Consider the following 23,960-nt stretch of genomic DNA (forward strand, 5'->3'; position numbering starts at 1 on the left):
ACAAGGAATCCCCACAAGTGCATTATAGAATAACACAATCACCACTGCTGTGCTAAAAAGACAAATGAAGTCCATCTTGATAGATCATGTGATGTAACACGTTAGCTGTTTTGCTAATGTAGTAGAAGTGGCGCATGTAAACGACAGGTGGGATAAGATCGCATCACATGCAAACAGCATTTTCATTCCGTTTGGCCATTCGGTTTTATTCAAATCGGAATACAAGGCTCTGCAAACAATGGCCCGGGAACCACATGCGGCCCGTTAAACGTTTTATTCCGGCCCGCCGAACTTGAAAAAACTTAAATGAATAAACCTTCTTACAGTTTTATTTTCTAAATACTGTGTTGTGTCAAAGACATACATATTTTTTGTAATGTTTTTGTTCACTTTCATTTAAAATTAAATGTATTTTTTTTCTCCAACGAGGTGAGGTAACCAAAACACTACATCCATTTGCCCCCTCAGTCAAATTTTTTAACCCATTGTGGCCCATCAATCAAAAAGTTTACCCGCCCCTGAGCGCCACCTCAGACAATCTTATTGTTTCACTGTGCAATTTCATTGGTCAAGATATGACGAGATTATCAGTCAATGTATTGACGGTATTAAGGTCATCCATGAATGAATAAAATCCATAAATGAACCGCATCATATTTAAAGCCGCAGGGTTCAAAGCGCAGATAAAGCAAAAAAGAAATTAAACAGCATTCTCACATGGTGATTTAATAGATCTGTGCAAGTTGAGCGATTTTAAAAACATTCTGTGGACTCCTGCTGCAAGCCTCTGCATGGCAGGCCTTCGTTGCTGGGTGCCGGGTTGTTACACTGGCGACTCCTCGTCTTTGTTCTTCCACTGCAGGAGGACCACGATCCCCAGCAGCTCCAGCTGCCATCGATGGCGACGTCTGTCAAATGATAACATGTCTCACGCTGTCACCAACCTCAAGAGAAACACTCCTCATTTAGTATGTACTAACCTTTTTGTCTGCGTGTGACCTCACAGCCGCGGCCGCTGTAGCCAACAGGACACACACAGTCACATCTGGTGCCTGTTGAGAATTTCAATGATGTCATTTTCGAATTCGATCCCAAATCACTGGCAACAAATAATGTATTTGTCGACTTATTAGGATGAGTTGTTTGATTTTACATAGGCAATGCAATACTGGTGTCAGTATTACAATATGTTTATTATCGAGATTGCAGAGGTGTAGAACCACTTTGGAATTTTTTTTTTCACTTGAACCATGCCTCATGCAGCATCAATTGTTAGATACAGCTCAATAGATGACGACCAATATGAAATACCTCTTAGTACAGCCACTCCATTATTGCGGCAGGGAGCACATCGACAAGAGCTGGCCTCTTCCAAGTACTCGAACAGGGCCCGTTTCAGATTTCTCTTCAAGATGACGTCATGGGTGAAGTCTCTGGAGGTGATCAGCTCATACAGAGGACGAGTCTGATGAGCAAATGCAGACTCTTGGAATGGGAGACAACTGTGAACGCTTCATCAACTGAACCTTGACTGTGTCTTCATTTGGAACATTTTCCATTTGGCGTTGTTTGCTGTTTACTCCCAAACTTGGCTCTGATCAAGCCAGCTGCTTTGCCTTGAGGTACTATGCCAATTTTGTTAACATGAGACATTTTTTTTTCTCTAAATGTGTCGAGTCTAGTTTAGGAAGTCTACAATCCACAGATACTGCCATAATGAAAATGCAAGATTATATATGCTGCTGTAAAACTGAAAGATGGGTTCCAGTTGAACACAGTGGCATTTGTTGAGAAAAAAAGTAGTATTGCATGGGGTCAGGTTTTGGAATCTCAAAATAAAGATGTAAACTCAGAATACAGGCTTATCCATCTTTAGTGGAAATTCCTCAGAATAGAAAATGCTGCCAAGTAGTGTATGTGGCCTCTTCATGCCTGTGTGACTTAACTACGTCTGGCAAATATTCTCCAATTAGTAGTCAAAGAAAAGAGGCAGTTTGCCATTCAAAAGTCATGTCATGTCATTATCCACACCGCTTATCCTGTACAGGGTCGCGGGAGGGTGCTGGAGCCTACCCCAGCTGAGTACGGGCGAAAGGCGCACTACACCTGGAACTGGTCGCCAGCCAGTCACAGGGCACCATTCAAAAAAGTGTTGGGAGTAAATTGTGAATAAACAGTGTTATACCGTTCTGCGAAGGAAGTCCGGGTTGAAGCGCACTCCCTCGCCCCACAATTTCATCAGTTGAGGCGACGGAAGCTTCTGAGATACCAAAGCAGTGACGGATTCACTGCTTCCGCCCCTGACAACCGCCACAGTGTCCTCCACCATGCTACCATCCGAGGTGTCCTCTGGAACAATACAGTTGATCTGAATGTGAATTCACTGTAGATTTCTAAACACAAAAGGCCAAATTTCCAAAATGTTGCATGCTCTATGCGTGGCGTTAACCGGTAAAAATTGAGCAAACGCATAGCAGCTAATTTGCAAATCACGCACATGTGGTGAAAGGCTTCACTAACTGCGCTGCCAAGCAAAATGTGTCTCTGTGCGCCGGTGTTATTACATTGTATACTAACACCAACGCTAATAGCCACACGCAGTTGGATGCTTAGAGCTAACTGATGCAATTCAAGGTGCTCCAAGTGGCAGCAGTTCATTCTTTGTGAATTTGGCCCAAAGTGTCGCGTGTGTTTGCATTACAGTTTACCTCCCATCTCATTGAGGAGACCGTCACAGGATCCACCTTGATAGCCCACAGACACGTAAACGCCATATATATTGGCGCCAACCCTAAGTCCTGATTGCGTACATGATTTGTAGTCTGTCAAAGAATAATCTAGAGCAACAAAGACTCGGTCAGGGACTTTGACTTTTCTTGCTCTCTCCGGATTTTGATCAGTGACTGGAGGATTCCAGTTCTGAAGCTTCACATGAGTTGATTTGTGGTGACCTCAAGCCTCCATTACCTGTCTTCTCAAGCTTTTCTTTGTCCAGGATGATGGTGTGCTCATACTCCCCTCCGATGGTGGCCTCTGTGATGTAATGTGTACCGTAGTCTCTGTAGATCTGCCTGTATTCGCCGTAAACATAAGATTGAGGCAAGGAGCGAAGGTGTTGCAGGAACTCGGTGCTCAGCATCAAGTTGTCTGACTTGAGCATATACTGGGCCAACTCCAGCTCAGCTTTGGCCTTGATGAAGCTGTAAGACTGATGATTGGGATTTGCATTATTTACTTGCAAGGATGCTAAATGGTTTTGCAATTTAAAAAAAAAAAAAAACCTCACTTTGCCAGAGGCTCGACGAATCTTCTGGACCCACTTGGAGTATTTGGCTTTGTTGTGGTTGTAGCCAAATTCAGCAATGCCGGGAATACCAAAGCCGTAGGAAACAATGGTTTGGGTCATCCGTTCTTTAATGGTGTGATCCATGTAGTCGGAGTACGTCTCAAAAGCCTCAAGGTTGAAATCGTAAGAGCCTTTTGTCTATGAAGAAATGTTTCCATTATGGTAGTTTATTGGATATTATCAACAGACTGGTCAGAAGGTCAGAAGAAGACGCTCATAAATACGATTACTTACAACAATTCATACTTAATTCTTAGGTATTGATTGCTGGCTTTGTTGTACCTGCAGAGTGTACTGCTGCAAGTTGTAAGGCTTCCTGAAGCGAACATCCTGGATGTAGTGAGGCAAACAACCTCCGGCATAGTATCTGTTATCGAGAATCACTCCCTGCAGATTGCTATTCAAAATGTTGATTCTAAAGAAAAATGAAAGAGAAAAAAAGTTGACCAAGATGTTTATGTCTGAGGAATATGACACTTGGAAGGAGTGTACTGACCCCATGGCAAGGTTCTCAATGCCCCAGTACTCCTCAGCCTCATATCTGCAGGGTTTCTGACTCCTCCCACATCCTGCTTCGTCTGACATGTCACCACAGTCATCCTCCCCGTTACACTGCAGCGTTCTTGGGATACAGCGACCTGCCGGGAGAGCATGTTACGGAATTGCTTCGGCATTACAAATACGTAGCATTTCTTTTATCCGATTGTCCCGGAACAACCTCCAGTGAAGTCACGAGAGAAGTCAAGTACACTTGTATAATTTTACTGTATATTACAACAGGACTTTCAGCTTTTTAGTTGAGGAAATTGAGATTCAATATCTAAGTCTGTTCTACTTAAAACATTTTATTATTCCCCAAAAAATATTGACATTCACATTTTTTATATATGTACTATATTTCATGATGCGTCGTTCTTTTGTTGCTTATGTTAGGTTTAGTTTGTTCTCTTCTGTTCTCTTCAGCTCTTTTCCTTGCATCTACCAATCAGCTCACTTCACTCAGTCTTGCCCAGGTGGGTATTGCTGCTGTTATTTTGCTCGTCGAAAATATTCACACTGCATTCACACTGGAGTCTTGAGTGAGCCTAACTAGAATGCTATGAGTGAACGGGTGTCATAAAGAAGCAACAAAAGAAGGAGAGCATGCAAACACGACCCAGGAGGTTCTAAATCTGATATTTGATCCCGAGACCTCAACTGTGAGTAGGCATTTGAACCACTTGTTCACTCTGCTGTATTGTTGCTTCAGTAATATTTTTGTTTCATTTTTTTTCCATTTAGATGCAGTCCCCCAAAATTATGTAGTATTTCTTTTTTTTTTTTAGTTTGTTTTTATTAATCACAGAATGCAATAAGATATACAAGAGGAACATATTTTCACTAGCATTGCTTTTTATATTTATTTGTTTGTGTATTTATTTATTTATTTAGAATATTTTCTTTGCAGATTGGCTTGAAAAATATCACCTTGTTCTATTTCTTTATAGTGAGATGTGTTTTTTCTTTATTAACTTAAGTCTACCACATGTCATAGGCCAAAATTAGGTCAAACTAAAGACCACATTTAATGGGAGTGAAAGGCTCAGAAAGGGACTGGACGGTTCGTGTGACCTGCCTGTTTGGCTGCAAAGGAAACCTTCACAGAGTGGAATGTTGTTACAGGTGTAACGTGCGGGAACCTCACAGCCTTCCTCCTCCCTGCCATGAAAATGGCACGGCTCCCCTCCAAACTGTGATGGCTGGCTCAATTTGGCATAGCGGTACTTTGTTGCACAGAGACAGAGAGGGAGTGAAACACAGTTAGAGAAAGACAGGAAAATCCTTTGCAGAGGTAGCAGAGGAGCTCTTAAAGTGGGCTCCAGGGTTCCATAACAGCTGAAATCGCATTAGTGGGCTGTTTTCACCTTGTCATGTCAAAGCTTTTAATCTGGCCCCTTTTAAAAGGGGAAAAATGGAGTGGAGCGGTACAAAACATATAAGTTGATCTAAATTATTGATTTGTCTAAATCTGGTGTCTCTATGTAATGTAACTTTTAATAATATAAACCATTTTCACTTTTATTATTGTTCAAGAGGACTCACAATTTTTTTTAATGGATGTGATTTATTAGTCATGAAATTTTCATGGTGTCGCCAGATCATCTACTTTTGTGATATGTAATATTGTTAGGCCATGGGATTAGACAATTTTGATACATGTATTGTATGAATTTCTGGGAATGATAGAAAAGTTGTGCAAACAAAGAGTGTGAACATGAATATGCTAATTTTAGCCTTTAAAGATGTTAATTGCTTAATTCAGCTTCTTACATATTAGAGCCAAAAATAAATTGCATACTTTGCAAAGCCAATTCCAAATACTGTACCATATTAGCTGTACATCTTTAGCACATCATGTCAGACAAAAATACCCAGCTCAAGTTGCTACTGTGCCTTGCAAACCAAAACTGCTGAAGTGTGGTGCTTGTGGGAAGAACTAAATGTACAGTAAAAGTTTGGAGATTTGTTTCTAAGAAAAATGACTGTAAAGATGACTCAGTTTTGATTGTATTCAAAGAACAAAGAAAGCCATTAGAACAGTCTGTGAATTAAAATATACTTCATATTTGGTGATTTTACATCAATCCAGATATTATTCAAGTAAATATCTGTTACAAGCTTCACAAAAACTAGTTGAAAAATGTAATTAATTGCAATTAATTACGGAATTTTTTTTAATGATTAGTTCATCGTGTGACAGTGCATTTCTACATGACTAGCAGTATTGATAGCAGTGTTAAACAAAATTGAGATTATAATGCAATTCAGTCCCATTGCTTATCATTGTGTGATATTTGTACTTACTCGTTTTCCCTGACAAACATCACAGCGTGACCATGGACTCCACTCTGACAGTACACAATCTATTGGCGAAACCAGTGCCTGGCCACCAACTGATCGAGCTTCACGGCCTCTCGGATTCTCAATGCCGGCTGATGTGGCATCAACTCTATTGTGATATATAAAATATGTGTACAGTGTGTTAAAGGTTTTATGGTGACATATATATATATATATATATACTGTATTTATATATAATTTCATGGAGTAGCTTCCTGAGTGTTCAGACATTTGTATTTTACATAACAGTATGCCTGCATGCAAAATCTTTGGTAATCTGCATAAACAAATGAAAATGCCCATCCGCTCTATCAAGTTGAAAGCATCTTACCTTGAAAGCAACAAGATGAGTGTAGATGTGAGGAGACAGCGGTGCAAAGAGAGTACACATGCAGAAAACATAATGGGATGTTGTGACAGCTAGGGAACGTCGAGATGTTAATGCTAAGCTCTAAGTAAACACGCTGCTCACCACCAGACAAAAAGGTGGAGCACAATGGAAAAGTTCACAACACCTCAGTACCTACAAGGAGAGTGACCCTGGGTCACACGGCCTGGTTGTGTTAGACAACTGTATTACTAAGTTTCATTGAATGAAGAATGTGCAAAAATGTTCACAAATGCAATGATTTTACCAAACTAACATGTTCAATACTACCTACTTTCCTTTGTATACTTTCTGTCAATGCTGTTTGAATCAAAGACAAACAGACATTATGCACTCTGGATTAAAATGAGCAATGGTGGAATAAACATGATTTTGTAAGGAAGTACATTCCTGTGACAAATGTTTATTGATATTACGATTGGCCTTTAAACTTTGTTTAGCCTCACTTGTTTTACAGAATGACGCAATCCCGTGACTCTTTGTTTACTCAGTGAGCTAACACTAATGCAGTCACTTGCTAAATCCCATAGAGCTGCGTGCCACATGTCAACTAATAATTATCATCAGCCCTTGGCGTTTTCACTTCAAAGCATCTTAGTTAATTAGCTCCGAAATTCAACAACAAAAATTGTATATGATAGGAAAAAAAAATCAAACAAACAGTTTTCAAGCAAATAATAAAGCAACACTAAAGGACATTTAAACAGGTAATTCAACAAAGACTTTTTGGGAAGATATAAATTGGTAAACAAACACTTGGTATTTAAATAATTCAATGTATGCATTATTTGTATCCTTATTCATTGTTGTATTATCATTGTTATTGTTTTTCATCAAAAATGACTGTTTTCAGACAGCCTAAATCATGTCATCGGATGCGCAAATAAAATTGATAAAATTTAATAAATTGAAAATAATTTGGGAAAATTTGATTTTGTAGTTATGCTACTAACAACCAAATAAATCATTTAGAGTAAACACGTTCGTAAATACAGATTACAATGGAGTTCCTTTTAACACTATTTTTGTATCCATCATAAATTCCGCGCAATGTGTTGCATAAACTCGAATGGCAGAGGTGGGTTGGCTCTGATGCTGGTAATTCTGAATATGAGACGGCAGATCTCCGAGTGCAAGGTGTCAAACTCGTTTTTTTGTGGCGGGCAATGATGTTGAACCGTTATGATGGTGAAACCATATCACTGTTTCATCGCTTCCACATAATATTAAAAAAAACATTAAGCTTCACAAGGGCAGCACGGTGGCCCGACTGGTTAGCACAGTGGCCACACAGTAAGAGACAGTTGACATGCATGAATTAGCATTCTAGATCTGGCCCCTGGGCCTTGAGTTTGACAACACTTTGGTAAATGGAGGGGGGCGCCGTTGAGGGAGTGATCACAGCCAATTACACTCATGGCCAGTCAAAGTAGCTCCTTCCATTGCATTTAATTGCTGACCACCAAGCAAATCTGTGTCATAAAGTCTTCACCACTGATCATTCGTGTACCACCTTTCCTAAAGCTGTGTCGCACAGTGGAATACTTAACAAATAGATTACATTCAGTGAGTTTCATCCCTACTCTTGACATATTTAGGAATAGAATTCATCTCATTGACCAGATGTCTGTTCCGTGCAAGTGTTAGATGTGGTCTGAGCAGACAAAAAGTTCATATTGACATCCTGACGCCAAATTGTCACTCTGCCAGGCACTTCTTCCAGCAAAATCGAAATACAAATGTCTTAGATTCGATCAAGGCTAAAAAAGACAGCTCACACTGTAAATGTTATCAGGGCTGTTCTACTGCCATGAAAAGTGATAGAGAAAGAAAAAGCAAAAAAAAAAAATGATTTGGCAATCACATGATATTTTATTTGTGACTTAACAGTGGCACAGGTACAGTGTATGGGGGAATAGATGTACAAAAGTCCCTTTTTTTTCCTTCTCTTTTTCATATTTCATAAATCCATAAATAAAATTTACAAAATATTTTGGACTATTTCATGTTTTCTTACACAAGCAGGGGGTACAGTTTTAAATTGTAACTCTAGCAATTTATAGTGATATTTTCATTGATCGACATAAATAAAATTCTTTCAGCGGTTTGATTCAGTGGGGTGGACATACAGTGTTCCCAAAAAGCAGAAGATGAAAACAACAAAGAGATGTATAGGAGTCAGTCATGTATTTACCAGAAAAAAAGGCCTGCGACCTTTTAAGAGGAGACCTGTGGACTTTTGCCATTGTTTTTCTTCAAGTGCAGGACCCCTTTTTCGAGCGAGAAAAGTACAGCAGGCCTTATTTTGATCGAGCATGTAACACAGATTCACAGTTCATATCTCACCAACCAAACATAAACAAAGACATTTTTCCAGAAAAAAAAAAAAGAAAAATGGCAGAAAAAGAGCAAAACCAAACACCCAGATGTCAAAGGCTGAGGTGCATCCAAGAGCACTATTTTATGGCACAGAGGCTAACGACTGGGCGCTAGGCCAATTTTTAATAGTTTTTTTTTTGTACAAAAAGAAGAGTTTGGCAAATTTGATTTGTACATGAATGCATTTTTTGCTGATTTGTTGTCACCAGCCAAGAGCTGTATGTCATCAAAGAACTGTCTTGACTAATTAAAATTAACACAAATGGTATCAGACCTGAAAGAAAGTCGCAAACACTCCTCTTTCTCCACAGCCGAGCCTGCTAAATCCACATGAAGTTTGCTCATGCAAATGGTTGAATGGATTGACATGGTGACACCATTGAAAACATCATCCATCAGCTCACAGTTCTTTTCACAGTCTTTTGCTGGTGGCGGTCCACAGAGTGAAGGTCAAACATTAAGGATGCTGCTCCTCTTGAAAAAAATATTTATTAGTGAGCAACATCATCACAGCCGCTTGAGTCATCCTCACAGACATAAGTGCAGTTTGCCGCCCGCTGCACTTTCGGGGCAAAGATGAAAGGTCACTTCCTGGCTGAAAGGTTACTTGATTGGATGATAGTCCTCACCATGTTGAAGGAGTTCATTATGCGGCCAACTAGTTTGACAACTAGCTTAAAACAATAACAAAAGAAAACAAAAAAAGTCAAGTTTTTTTGTAATCCATCCGAAATGTTCATAGCCATACATATCCCTTTTCTTTTAGTTCTTTCAAGCTTCTGTTTTGACCTTCACAGCCTCTGTTTCCTAGAGAAGAGTAGTGTTTTAACGCTCAATGTCATTACAAATCTGACCGTTAGATGGCGACAACGTGCCTTTCTTTATCAAGCAAAAGACAGAATGCAGGGAGGCATTATGGACTGCTAACAAAACAGTCATCCGTGAAGAAAAAAACATACAAAAAAGAGGAATGTAGAACATAAGGCTAATAAAGAAAGTGAGCAACTAATTAACGGGAGATGAAAAGAGCAGGATATAAAGGACACAAAGGGAAGCGTTTGGAAGATATATCAAGAATGATGAAATACCCATTCTTCTGTTCTCTAGCTGTCTTCCTGTGGACACCCCTGATCCTCAGATGGATCACTGGCTCCACCGGGCAATGGAGAGGTTGGCCTTGCGACAGCAGAGTCCTATGAAAGAGAAGGTTACATATTTATCCACTTGAACATTTTGAAAATCGCAAGAGTGATATGTTGTTGCATGAAGAATATTTAAAAAATTATTTGAACTTTGCCTGATGAACAGGCATGATTTTTTTTTTCAATTTGTTCAAAGCTACTTGGCCATATTAATCACATAATATTCTATTTGGTAATATAAAACAGCGGATGACGGATCGGAACATAACGTAAATCAAATCCCTGTGTTTTATTGACAGATGTGTGTCCCACAGGGTTTGGAGCTTTACCGATTGCTCCTTGTTGACATGGTTGGAGTCACTCTCGGGCTCGACATGGGGTTGGTCTGTAGGGATGGTGCTCACTTGGCAGGGGGGGCAATCGGATGAAGAGCTCTGTTGAGGAGCTGGAGTGGATGCTGTAAAATGAAAGTGTTTTTAATTGAAGAAACACAATGAAAGTGCAAAGCATTTACAAGCGGTTGCGATGGTTAAGCATAAAGTCAAATTGCTGCTCCCTCCAATTCAAGGCCACGTAAGAGTAAATAGAAATACTTTATAAATGGGAAAATCAAGTTTCTGTACTTTTTCTCACTTATGCATATGAATACGAAGCATAGTCCTTCAGGGACGACACATAATAACACAGAAGTTAATTGGATTCAAGCAGAAGTACGTCATAAAAAAACACCTGCTCCCTTTTATGTATTAATTGGAGGAAAAAGATGCAGTTTTTCAACCAGAACAGTTTTTTACCTGAGGGCGCAGAGGTCGACGTGACAAAAAAAATGAGGGGTTGGGATAGAACAGGGATTTCCAAAATATGATGCCGAATCAGTGCATAACAAAAATGCTGAATAATAGAGCAGATTGCAAGCATGTTTTTCCCCAATAGACCTGATCAAGATACATTAATCAAAGTCAAATTAAGACGTGTGAGTTTAAAATGACTATATATGTGTGTAACGTTTTCCAAAAGAGCAAAGTGAATTTTTAGGTGGTATTTTAGTCCTTCGTTGGGTGACATTAAAAGTTGGAAAGGTTAGAATAGAGCTTCATTCGAGAACGAGTTGGCTTGTAAATTACATCTGCAAGTGGACCATTGCATGGCCTTTACAACATGTCATCTTTGCTTTTTTTTCCCCTCCAAGTGAATTTAACCTCACTGCGTGCTAATGAGTAAACAAATATCTTGCCAAAGGTTTGCTGGGTCTTGGGACAAACAATGACAAAAAGGGCAACAAGCAAACAAACTCAGCATAGATTTGACATAATAATAAGTTTTCTATCAGTGCCTGTGGTTAAAAAATTAAACGCTGCTCCATTTTTACCAGTGGATGTTGATTTATTATGTAAGCGTAATAATCGTGAACACTCACGTGATTCAGTAGAAGGCGATGTAGATGTACCAGGACTCAAGGTCATCCGAGACAGATCAAGGTCACTGCCTTCGTCTTCCAGTGCGGCGGCAGCAGGGGGCGACATCGGCTGACTGCAGACCAGTGTTTCGGATCCGCCCACGAAACCTGGGGTCGCACACCTGCTCACTGAAACCCCACCGGGCCCCATCCCTGATGTCGACGGGCCCTCCCCTGCATCCAAGTCCATGGCCAGGCCGTCTTTTCCCAGGCTTAGCTGCCTCTGAAGCAGACCGGGGTCAGCCGTATGCTGCGGGCTGGTGATGGCCGAGGAGGGGGCTGACAGGTCGCAGGCTTGGGGGCACACCGTGGTAATGGGTACCAAGCCTTGAAGCATGGCGGCTGGGATGGCATGGCCCCCCACTCCCACAGTCTGGGCCGGCATGTACGCTGCCATGGCTGCCCATTGCTGCTGGGTGGCTCGGAAAATGTTGGCCTGGCTCCAGATGAGGGGCTGACCTCCGGGCAGGACTTGGGCCACTTGCAGGGGCCCCTGCACGGGGAAGGCTAGTGTCTGAGCCTGGCCAGGAAACGGCTGCTGGGCCCACTGGGACGCCTGCACGGGGCCCATGGTCATATAACCTGGTGAGGCAATGAGAAAAGGAAATGATGCACATTACAGCTGGATAAAAGGGGAACATTTATGTCACAACTTGCTAAATTGCCTCGGTAAATCAAATTGAGTCGGAAAGAAATACAGAATTGCACGTGCAGCTTTCCTGTTTTATTTCCAGAAGACCATTAGTCCAATTCATTTAACAAAAATGATCATCAGCTGTGAAAACACTTAGCAAATATCTATCGGCCTAATTTATAGATTTTGTCACCATGGATGAGAATTAATAATGTTGCTTATTAAAGGTAAATCGGTGACTCTAGTATCAGAGTCAGTGCTCGCATTCAATTCCAGCATTAATACATTATAAAAACAATGAAAAACACTTTCTGTTCAAGGTTTGGCGCCAGTACCAGCGGAGATTTACACATTATACATTGCAAAAAATGTTGCCTTGAAATTACAAATTTGTAAGTAGTTGCACAAAATCAACACAGCAATTTTGTTTCAGTCTAGGCAACTCACCCGATGGCACAGAGGTCGGGCTGAAGGGGGCATACATCTCGGCAGGATTAGGTTGTTGCTGCTGCTGCTGGCGGCTGCTCCTGCTCGGGTCCAGTGTGTTGGCAGGAGAAGGGGGCATCTGAGAGGACATGGCACGGATGATAACTTCATCAAAGTCAATCAGAAGTCATCTTATTTGTCGTTAATGCAGCAGTACACCCAGATATAAGCGCTATACAGAGGCTCATCAGAAAGTGCTCGCTTTCTTACTCTTGATATTTGAAGTTTACAGTTTGATAGCACACCAGCATTGTTGATTAGAACAGAATGTGGCTGGGAAGGAGGTACAGAAACATTTCGGTATTTACCACTAATTCTAATCAGATCACTTGTTTTCTCATACATAACATTGGAAAAAAAGTTTTTTGTCAACATGTATGACGACAGGATGTTTGCTTCTGTGTTGGCAGTACCTACCGAGGGAGGAGTGGACATGTCTCCGAAAAGATCGAAGTGGTTGATATTCTGTGAAACGAACCAAGGGACAGATAGCAAAAGGTACAGTGACACATCATGAAATTGAAATTCAATAGTCATACATTCTTGAATTCATCACCACATAGACCACGGTGGTGGTGGAGTCGGTGGGTGGGTACGGGGTGAGACAGCCATTCACTCGGGCATTTGTGCTGTGCATGGAAAAGAAACGACTATGCCTTTGTTCCATTATCAGAAAATGGATCTTGAATGGGCCTTTTCATGGCTCGCTATAATTGAGTGGGTAAAGGGCTATTGAGTTCCATAAAACAGGCCCTGATTAGATATTCTAGTGTCAGCCAATCAAATGCGTCCTGTGAGAGTCTGACCTGATTTTGAATGCTGATGCTACCGTGTGAGCAGATCTACTCGAGACAGAAGAGTGGATGAGGGAAGAAACTCCTGGAAACACGCGACTTTGACAAAGAGGCCACATTATGAGTGGAGATGACCCTCGCGGAGGGTGGGGGCGGTGGGGTCGGGCGTACGGCTATTATGGAAGCTATTGAAGAGCTACGTTGCATGAAATGTATCTGGGGCCATGCATAAGCAGACAATGAATCATCACAAAAGCACAGAAAACACAAGGATTTGCATGCTGTAAATAAGGCGCTGCATGTGGAAACAAAACAATCCCAGAACAGAAAGAAAGAAAGACATGGGAGACATCCCAGCAATCAGTGTGGCTGCAAACAGGTCTTTTATGTCCTCTTTGACATAACGGAGCTCACAGTTTGCACTTTTTGACCACCGAGGGCTCTCGGAATGGCTCTGAGTTTGGAGAGAAGTAAACAAGTGTGCACTGAGGTCTCTCCCTGCAGGCACTGACACACATCAGGGGAGCTCTTGGCTCTGGAAAAGCTCCGACTGAATGAACAGACAAGCAGTAACACTTAGAGATATGGAGGCGCTGCTACTTATACTAGCATGGGGCTGTATGAGTGAGATAGTGAGGGGCCGGGGCAGGTTATCTGTTTGATAAAGCTGAGCAACAAGCACAACAACAGTGGTGAGAGAGAGAAGCACTGTGCTCGGACTTTTCTGATTTAGCCAACTAGGAGAAATGCTTTTCTGAGCAATTGGAGAGGTTATCGCTGCATGATGGATGAAATGGAATTATTTTTGTTGTTTGAATGGGTCGGGAGAAAAATGCCTTCAGTGTTTTTTTTTTTAAATGAAGGGCTTCTCATTAAGGGGCAGCTTGATGGCGGACTACGTGAAAACTAAATGGCTACACCGCATGCAACTCAAAGCACCAACACCCCACCGACAAACCTCACATTGTCATCCTCTAAAAGGAAGATGGAACTGACTCCCCCTGTATTTAAATATCCAGTTAACTGGACCAGACAAACGGCATGGTGATTTTGTCTGGACCATCTGGCCAGAACCGCCATCCGATTTTGCAGCTGGCCTCGCTAATGTCCTGTGAAATTACAGACATGTCATGACCACGGTCGACCAATCGGCTATCAGATTGTCTTCACGAGGATCCTAAAGAGAGGTTTGAAGGTGGAGGTGTATAGAAACAAATAATAAAAATAAAAGAACACCTACAGTCATGAAATGGCGTTTGGGGACATCATAGATCCCTTCCTTCTGCTGACTGGTTGGGACCTGCATTGGATTGGAGGTCGATTCAGATGTAAATAGCATGGCAACACTGTTTTCCTTATCATTCAGCAGGCTGAGTATTTCGTATCAGGAGCTGAGACTACTCAAGAATAAAAGGCCTACTACATCCATTTTGATTTAGTCCATTTCTTATATAATTTTATCTTTTGTAGCGATGGAATTATGCGAATTCTACAGTAGTGCTGCTGAATCAATTCTAGTTAAATCAATATTGATTGCAAACAATGGCTGAGGATGTTGGCTGAGCGTTAAGAAAGCCTATTGTTATTCTGCACCAGTAAAGCTTATCTGACAATAAGAAATTGCCTCAGCTAATATTTCTCTCCCAGTTACGAGAACGAGCCGTCGCTTTTAACCTCTCCACCCGTCTCTCTCCGCTCCCTGTGCTGGTTAACTTTTGCTTATGTTTTCCCCCCCCCCAAGTCTATTGATCTTGTTTCACTGCCAGATCAAATGGCATGGCAAGTGATTAATCTCTCTCGCTCTCTTTCTCTGCATCTTTCATCTTCAGAGGAAGATACAGAGGAGGAAAAGGAAGAGGAGGAGAGCAGCAGAGAGAAAGGAAGGCTGGGAGGAGGGTGTCGGATTAAACCATACAACAGGTCCCTGAAGTTCTAGCTGCTCCTTCAAACGGTCTGGAGGAAAAAAAAAAAAAAAGTCCAAAGCCTAAATCGCATAGAAGAAACTGACCTTGACTGCGCTTCGATGCTACATGAGGCTATTTCACTTGACATCTCAAACGCAAACTTCCTTTGCTGATTTTCATTCTCGGCTTAAACAAAGGCCCTTCGACATCACATTTAAACCTGAATCTGCAGAAACGTCTCAAAGTGATGAGCTCGACGGGCGGTTGCTGTTAGTACTATTATCTTCTACCACAGGGCATAAAATAAGGGAGAAGGAAAGGGGCGATGCTTTGTCTTTGTACCTGATAAACGCTCTCCTCTGACTGGGGGCCACGGAGGGGTTCGTGTCCAGCCTCAAACACTATGTACTACGGAACAAAGTGTAGAAGTGCAGAGAGGGGAGACACACGGCAGGTTTGCATGTGAAATGAGATGATAAGGGGGTGGTGGAGGGGGGGGCACATGATGAGAATAAACGAGAGCACACAAGGGGGTGGGGTGTGGGTGGTATCGAGTGGGGGGTGAAAAGAGACCAGGGCGGGTGTAAAAAAAAAAACAAAATGGAGCAGAAGAGAGAGGAGCGGGGGCATGAGGAGAGAAAGAAAAAAAAAGGTGGGAAGGGGAAAGAGCACAAGTATAATAAGTCAGGTAGCAGTTCACAGCAATGTGAAGGTTGTAACCAGAGGTCAACAGAAACATGAGACTCTACATCCTTGGCAGAAGCTAGCCTTGAAAATTCATCAATTATAAGCCTTATCTGTATGTCTTTACATCTTGTCATGTTAAAAAAAAATGGCAAAGCAAACAAATTAATTTCCAAGATGAAAAGACGGGTAGCTCACTTGATATGAAATTGATTTCTCAGTTTTAGTAATAGGAAACATGTTTTGATTTGATCGGGAGCGTCAGCATCATATAACATTTGAATTCAATTTGGAAAAGGTCACAAAGCAATCCGATCCAATTATGTACTCATTTTAAAGAAAGTAGAGTGTTCAAAGCGGAGCTTCATAAACGGGATAAATTTGATTCACGAAAAGCATACTGTAATAGTTATTGTTATCTGGACGACACAATAATCGGTATCAAAGTGATTTGTAAAAATGTAGACACTGTTCCTTTGAATCCCTGACCCCTTAGCTGGAGTTTTGTCAACCAACTTCAAAAGAACACTGCAAAATGAATGACTGCAGATATTCAAGAGCAACAAACAGATGATTCGGGAGGTGTTTGGACATATGAGGTCAGAGTAAGAGTTAGTGTTGTCTGTATTCAGTGTGAGCGGAAACACAAAAACATCAAATCAAGTGCAGCCAAAAAACGAAGGGGTAAATCACAATTCTGGGGGGGGGGAGCAGATCTTTGGAAGAAACTGGAACACTGACACAAATCAACATAAAAAAAAATATGGTTTTACAACATCGCACTGGCAAATGGAAGTTGAATGGTTGAACAAAACTATCTGCAAAGATGGTCCACTGGGGGTCGCTTGGGTGGTGAAACTTGTTGAATCATTCATTTGAGCAGATCAGAGACCAGATCAAGTATGACGCATCAAATACTCTCGAATTGCCATGGGGTAAAGAGAAGCTGCGGCAAACAAGAAAGCCATGAGGGTCCTCGCAAAGTGTGCCTACAAACCTACCTGATAAACTGGATCGTCCGCTTCGTCCTCCAGAATGGTCTGTGCGGCAGGAGAATAAAAGGCACATGACACATTTTACAGTGAAATACTGTGGAATTTTTGTCTTTTTTTTTTTTTTTTTTTTTTGCCAGCAAGCATGCGTGCAACCAGAATTTGCGACAACTGGGGGAATCCATCTCCTGTGTCACCACGCGTGTGTATACAAACTCAATATAATGACATCCGTTTTAGGAGATGTATTTGAAAAGCCAATATACAAACATATTGAGGATTCAGTTTTATTGACATTGACAGGGAGATATTTTTGAATATGATTTATTATTTGTATTGAAATTGAGTAGACTTTGCAGGTGTTCCTAATAAAGTGGGTGTGTGAGTGTGCAGTTAAATGGGCTAAGAAACACAATCTCTTGTGATCATCAAAAAGAAATCTTGTGTGAATGAATTATAATGCGTGATCATGCCTCTAAATATGAAATATAATGCAACAATATTTTCGTTTTGTCCTACCTGATAGACGGCCTGTTCACAGTGTTTGTCCTTTTGAGCCTTTTTCTCCATCTCCTCCCGCTGCTTAATATCATAGATCAGTGTAAAGAGGTCACGCAGGTCAATGATGAGAGGCTCCGCCTGTGCAGAGGAGTGAAAATCAAAGGAATACGGTGTGAGAAATGCAAAGTAAGCCAGTTCTTCGAGGAAGGAGGAGAATTTGGAAACGGAAGCCGGGCAAGCAAATATGTCCTAAATTGGATATTACATATTGTGGATGTAGAGTTAGGTGGTACAACTGTTTTGCAGTTTACCGAAAGGTGTTTCTAATATTTTTGATACGTCATATAGATAAATGAGAATCAAAACATTAAATAAAAATTGTGGATCAACGGAGAATTTGAGTAGCTGGCATACGGTCCCGCTCCCTCGTTGGGATTAATGCATCTTGGATTCAAATGTCGAGTATTTCAGTGTTAATAAGCGTTTTCATCAAAATACTCACCGACTGGGAAGTCTTGATGGCGACAAACCTGTGGTGGCCCTCCTTTCCACAAACATAGCCAAAGGCCCGGTGGTCCCTGGTGTCCTTAGCAATGTAGCTAATTTCATGGACTGAATGCTGATGCTGGAGTACCTGGACAACAGAGGAAGAGAAGAAATATTTAGGCGCCTCAATGTGTAACTTTAAGGGCTATGGTATTTGGATATAAAAGGGGAAAAGAGTAATTGAGTATACATTGATAATCATCAGTTTGCTCACAAGCAGTATGTGGCTAGTTATGCATTGAATATAGGACACCGTAACGACGGCACGTAACTGTGTTTCATTCAGTAATGTTTTGCCAATCCTGTTTTTTTTTTTCAAGTTCTGCTATCAAAATGCTACATGAAGGCTGTCTCATTTCAAAGGCTTCCTTCTGTGCAGCCAACAAATGTGACCTTCGTTCGCTGCTTGTTTGAAGGATACACCGCTGGCCGCTACTATCGCTCACAGCTGCAAATTCTTTTTCTTTCTTTTTATTGGGTTTTCATTTTCCAAACAAGAGAAAGAAATTGAAAGAAACATTTTCTTTTTTTTTTTTTTACAACAAATAATTTAATTAAATATATCAATTAAGTTAATTAAAGAGTAAATAATTAAATAGAAAATAAATCTGAAATTTAATAAATAAAACACATTCTGTTGCAGTTCTACAAGTTTAGGGTAGTTGTGTGCAAGAGTTCAGAGCGTGGTTGTCCTCATCGGGTTCACGGTTGAGCTGACGTCTGTGCCAGCTGACATTGGGCAAAGGGCAGAGTATGCAATGGCCTGGTGAGCAGCCAATCGCAAAGCACATAAAGACAAATATCATTTCACACTCATATTCATATTATGGGCAAATTAGAGTCTTCATTGAAGCTAACATGCAGGCTTGGTTTTGTGGTAGGATTCTCGCATGAACTCATGCTAAGCGTGCTCACACCGTGCTGCCTAAAAAAAAACGAGATTGCTTTGTAAAATTATTACATTGACTTGCTGAATTTGAACATATCAGGACGTAAATAAATTTAAAAAATACTGGAAACACACATGGTCTTTTTTTTAGGAGCTGTCACCCATGCACACCCACCTGCTTCCCGCCTATTCGCAGAAATAAGCTCAGGCGTAGAGGAGGAGCTTTACACCAGACAAATTCAGCGGGGAGCATGGCAAGCGACGCTTGAATTAATGTAGAATACAAAACTAATACGACTCCATTCAGTCGAGAATCACGTCAGCTTTACATAAAGTGTTTCCATCAAAATGCTTACCGCCTGCACGGGAGTGATCCCCATTCCATAATAACTCAACAGAGAGATTGCGAGTGAAGTGTTATTTACCGCCAGTAATCAGTGAATTAAATGACGAGCATTAGGGGACATGATTTCCCAAACAACAAATAGGCTTGTCAAACGTGCTGAGCCGGTTCGCTGGCACGCCATTAGCAACATCAGTCATATACAAAATAGATGTTATCATAGAGGCGGGTAGGGGCTTGTGCCATGGAGGTCAAAAGCTACGGGACAAATGCTGCATAATTCTAAGTTTAACACAGCTGAGGTGGAGCCGCAGTGTAATTAGTATTAGTGGCAATGATCATTAAGGGGTGGAACAGCGTGCTAATTATCAGTTAGCTCTGATGAGCAGAGTGGGCCTATCTAGCTGACACTCTGCCGCAGGATGCGGGGAGGTGAGGTGGGTGGGTGCTTGAGTCAGGCCCCTCGATCATCCCGTAATGGAACAGCAGGCCTGTGAGCTCGCCAAGGGGAAAAAGGCCAAGATGGAGGTAGAAACAGCCCGTCTCCTAGCATTACCATAATATTGCTCATTGCACTGTGCTGCATCATTAGCAAGCAGACAGGGCCCGAATGATCTGAAGTATTTCCCCAAGCATAGCGTTGCTTTTACTTGGATATAAATGAAACCAGTTTCATTGAATTAGCTCCTGCCAAAAATCTGCCGCCATCCCTCACGAGCCGGAAGATATTCTTTGGAAAGCTTTGAGGAAGCCAGTGATAAAAAATGACCACAATAACCTTGTGAGTGAGCTCTCTCCTATGTTGCAGGAGCTTGTTTTATGCCAAGCTCACAAGATGGCCGACCTGGCAGCCATTGTGTAGTCAAGTGCGCAAACATCTGCCCTCTGGATGTCCTACACAGAAGCTTCCCAGTACAGCAGCTGGCGAAGCCCTCCTGGTGTAGCTGGGATGAGTAAATACCTGCACCTGTACCCTCGCTGACTAGATACTCACCCCTGATCTTTCACAGTAAATCTTGATCCCTCCAAAAGAGACGGTCAAGAAGATTCTCTGCTTGTGCTCCCCTTTGGAACGTGCTGTCGAAGCCGTGCCCTGCAGGAGATAAAAAAGTGGATGTGAGATGAGTTCTGAATGAGAAATGCGGAGTTTTCGTCTGCAGCTTCCTTCTCAGGTGAGTGGGCGTTGAAGGAAGACATTGGGGTATAGGGTGACAGCGGTTACGTAAGGTGAGATAGGACATCTTGTTCTTTCTGACGCCTTTTCGGGATGTATTACTCTCACGGGAATTCACTTCACCTTGTGCACCGAGTTGGATTTATAATTGCAGTCTTTTTCTCCTCTCAGGCCCAATTTTTTCCAATCTTCTTCATGTAGGTCGACTGCACTTCAGTGTCATACGGGAGTGCTCGGTGACAACAGTAAGTCGGAATTTGCGGAGAAAATGCAGGGACCCGTTCGCTCAAGCAACTCTCACGTATTGCTGACTGAACAACTGAGCCAGCCTTTGAAGTAATTTTTTTTTCAGGGAGCAGCTCAACTCTAATTAAGAAAGAAGGAAAAAAAACACTATTAACATTTTTCACTATGTTCCCTTTGACACCACCAGTGTGTTTGACGTGTCTTTCATAGAACAAAGGTTTCCAGAGAAGAAAGGGGAGGAGAAGAAAAGACCTGCCTAATGTCTGACAAAACCGCAGTGACATTAACAAGCGGTCGACCTCATTTGTAATCAGCCTCCCTTCACCTCAAAACTTTACAGCTCAGCACATGCAGGTCATTCTGATTTCTTTTATCTGCATTACGACAAACACACAGAGCTTGACTCTTGCTTTATTATCATTGTCATGATTACACTTGCCAATCCCTCTCTTCTCAATGATGTTGACAATGCTTCAGGAGGAGTTCAGTGAGGCTATGAAGAAAGACTTCAGGATGACTTTGGTGGCTCAGGACAGTGCCGTGGTGCAGCATTAAGTATCGAGTTATGCAGACCTGATGACTCTGAGATTGTGGATGTAATGGGTCGTGGGAGGGAATACTCCTAAAATCTCCTCAATTCCACGTACATGCCTTCCAATGATGAAGAAGAGTCTGGGGATTCAGGGGTTGGTATCTGGAGCTAGGTTTCTGAGGTGGTTACAAAGATTTAAGGGCCAGGGACCCAATATTGAACGAGATCCATCAAGAGATTCTCAAGTGCCTTGATGTAGTGCAGCTGTCTAGCTTGTCATGTCTCTGCAACATCACAGCAGCAGCGTATTGGGTCTCTGCTTTGTCCAAATGATGTGGTTCTGTTGGTGTCACGTACTGTGAAGTTCAACTCTCATGGGAGTGGTGTGAAGAGGCTATGATAAAAATCATCACCTCCAAATCTGGGTTCGTGGTTTTCAGTCGGAAAAGGGTGAAGTACCCTCATCGGCACAGGGATGACATTCGACCCCAAGTGGAGGAGTTCACGTTTCGGTGTGGGATGTGAACATGTCTAACACATCTGCAGAGTTGTGGACTCTGCATTGGTCTGTTGTGTGTGACAAAACCGCATCCATCCACTTGTATGGTCATGAGCTGTGAGTAGTGACAAACAGAACAAGATCACGGCCTCCATAGGATTTCTGGGCTCTTCATTTTGACAGAGGGAGAAGCTCAGTCATGTGGCTTGAACATCTGGTTGGAATGCCTGCTGGACAACTGCCTGGTGATGTCTTCCAGGTATGACCCCAACAATGATGTTAGACACATTTGGGGGACTGTGATTAGTGGCTGGGTGGAGAATGCCTGGGGATTCTCCTGGAAGAGTTGGGTGAAGTGGCCGAACGCAGGAACCTTTGGGCCTCCTTGCTGCTTCAGGTTGTTAATTTGGAATAGAATATCTAATAAAAGCCTTGAGAAGTCTTTAAGCTTACTACTATTATTCATAGCGCGACTCCACATCGACAATCTCTCTGAAAAATGTACCTAAATTTATTTTTGTTGTAACTTGTTGTGGAAAAAAGGCTGCCCTTTTCCTCAAATTATACAGTCGATAGTAAATTTACTTCCACGTAGCTGCAGTGGGGGCGAGCCCAGATAAACAGCACAAGCAACGGACCAGTGGGAGAGTCGATAGCGGCTGTCAATCAACCATCGCCTTCTCCATTTGGTGGATTAGGCTTCACGGCAGTGAGAGCCAGCTCAATAGAGACCCTGTCCCCTCCTTTATCCTCAGTCCAGATAATAGCAGTTGTGTATTGACTACTTCTGGCTGTTGGCTGCTCACGACTGGTGTCATATAGAGGTTAGTGCTGGAATGTCAGATCCAGGCTGCGAAAAGGTTGTTTTCGTGGACTTATCTACTGGGGGTGAATATGGTACTGGAGAGGCTTTTGCACTTCCAGTAACAGTCCTCCAGGGAAAGGGGACGACCACATTTATTTTCAAACTTATTTGCACAACTGTTGGCAATAGAGAGAAAATATTGCTACCTTGTCGTGATAAACTCAAATAGCTGCCATAGAGGTCAAATAAAAAGCACACAGTTGTATTTTCACTGCAATAAATAGAAACTCATATTTTTGATGATTTTATCTTTGAATGCATAGCTACTTTGGTTCAAATGGTAACACAAATCGACACGAAGCGCTGAGAAACAGAAAACGCTTTTTAGGGGACAAATGAAAGTTAAGCAGCTAGTTTGTCGAAGACAAAATTGATCCTGCAGTACAATCCAAAAAGGTTCTGCCTTTTATTTGTTCTGTCTCTTTAGTTCTTTAGAGCGCTCAAGTGAATCATAAATTGTGAGTGCGGAGGCAGGGATCCAACTCATTTCATTGACAATTCAGACATGCTCACACATCGCTTGTCCAAATCTGAGTGAGTGAGATGTGAAGAGTTCAATTACAAACGCACACGCACACACACACACACACTGAAGTCTGCACCTTGAGCTTCATCATGGAGTCTTGGCACAGCTTGTCCCCGCGTGCTGCTGTCACCTCATCAATCCCGATCAGCTTGGCCTTGTAGCGAACGCCATCTCCACGGAAACGCTTAATAAGCCCCGCCTCGGTGCGGTCCTGACCTACGGCGGGAAGACAAAAGGGGGAAGGAGAGGACAGGGTGCATGAGTCGGCCGCTCTGGCATAAATATTTATGGAACGGGAAATGCAGAGTGAATCATAAATTAGCGGCGAGTGAGGAAATAATGAAGCAAAAAATTGGTTTACTGTCCTCACCCTATCATCCCATAGGTGCCTTTTAAAGGCGAGCCGGCGTTCCGCGATCAGGACGGAAGCACGATTCAGAGATGGGCTAGTTCCCGAGAGTGTCTATCGCCTCAGGTTTTGTGCGCCTCCCATCCATGCTGACGACTGACACATGACAGTGACGTTGACGATCATTTTATCTGCATCGTTTTCATATTTATCAGTAATTACATGAGCCTGGCGCTACAATGTGCGTAACCTGCGCGGGGGTCATCACATTGGTGACCCCCTCCGTGTGCACACAGAAGATTTGTCAAGGTCTCAAGCACCTTGGAGAATTGTAGTTTTCAAGGCCCTTCACTCACTCAATTCTAGGTCACGAGCACATCACTTAACGCCAGACGCCTTGTTTCA

At 42.1% G+C, this 23,960-nt stretch overlaps 2 protein-coding genes across 5 annotated transcripts in view; both read right to left on the minus strand.

Moving 5' to 3' along the window:
• Positions 1-710: 710 nt before the first annotated feature.
• Positions 711-6,740, minus strand: c8b (complement C8 beta chain). Its single transcript, XM_088311349.1, has 12 exons — positions 6,558-6,740; positions 6,191-6,335; positions 4,962-5,109; positions 3,843-3,984; positions 3,629-3,761; positions 3,287-3,484; positions 2,968-3,208; positions 2,709-2,837; positions 2,186-2,349; positions 1,312-1,465; positions 981-1,052; positions 711-908 (listed from the first exon to the last, which is right to left on the minus strand). Exons 1-12 carry the CDS (start codon positions 6,626-6,628, stop codon positions 754-756), a joined length of 1,752 nt encoding a protein of 583 aa, XP_088167475.1. The 5' UTR covers positions 6,629-6,740; the 3' UTR covers positions 711-753.
• Positions 6,741-8,463: 1,723 nt separating this feature from the next.
• The window catches only part of dab1b (DAB adaptor protein 1b), a 41,194-nt gene continuing 25,697 nt past the window's right edge, over positions 8,464-23,960 (minus strand). Inside the window, exons 3-15 of one of the 4 annotated variants that reach the window (XM_088311345.1) lie at positions 23,283-23,422; positions 20,359-20,457; positions 18,089-18,220; positions 17,605-17,724; positions 17,095-17,133; positions 15,752-15,817; positions 14,746-14,805; positions 13,129-13,176; positions 12,673-12,790; positions 11,553-12,173; positions 10,465-10,592; positions 10,082-10,186; positions 8,464-9,667 (exon numbers count right to left, since the gene is read on the minus strand). In XM_088311345.1, coding sequence (XP_088167471.1) covers positions 10,097-10,186; positions 10,465-10,592; positions 11,553-12,173; positions 12,673-12,790; positions 13,129-13,176; positions 14,746-14,805; positions 15,752-15,817; positions 17,095-17,133; positions 17,605-17,724; positions 18,089-18,220; positions 20,359-20,457; positions 23,283-23,422 — 1,661 coding nt within the window. In that variant the 3' untranslated portion in view covers positions 8,464-9,667; positions 10,082-10,096. Of the gene's footprint in view, positions 10,187-10,464; positions 10,593-11,552; positions 12,174-12,672; positions 12,791-13,128; positions 13,177-14,745; positions 14,806-15,751; positions 15,818-17,094; positions 17,134-17,604; positions 17,725-18,088; positions 18,221-20,358; positions 20,458-23,282; positions 23,423-23,960 lie in introns of all 4 variants that reach the window. The other 3 variants (XM_088311344.1, XM_088311343.1, XM_088311346.1) reach the window with 3 other exon arrangements.

The sequence above is a fragment of the Idiotropiscis lumnitzeri genome, chromosome 12 (genome assembly GCF_059441095.1).
Source record: "Idiotropiscis lumnitzeri isolate Australia: NSW breed Sydney's pygmy pipehorse chromosome 12, RoL_Ilum_1.0, whole genome shotgun sequence".
Classification (NCBI taxonomy): Eukaryota; Metazoa; Chordata; class Actinopteri; order Syngnathiformes; family Syngnathidae; genus Idiotropiscis; species Idiotropiscis lumnitzeri.

Bases quoted from the DNA above. Each gene is read 5' to 3' on its own strand.
- c8b (XM_088311349.1), bottom strand. From the start codon at position 6,628: ATGTTTTCTGCATGTGTACTCTCTTTGCACCGCTGTCTCCTCACATCT. The intron at 3,985-4,961 runs GCAGGTCACACG...CTCTCCCGGCAG, and splicing joins TTTCCTTTGCAGCCAAACAG to GTCGCTGTATCCCAAGAACG. The intron at 3,762-3,842 runs GTCAGTACACTC...ATTTTTCTTTAG, and splicing joins ATTGAGAACCTTGCCATGGG to AATCAACATTTTGAATAGCA.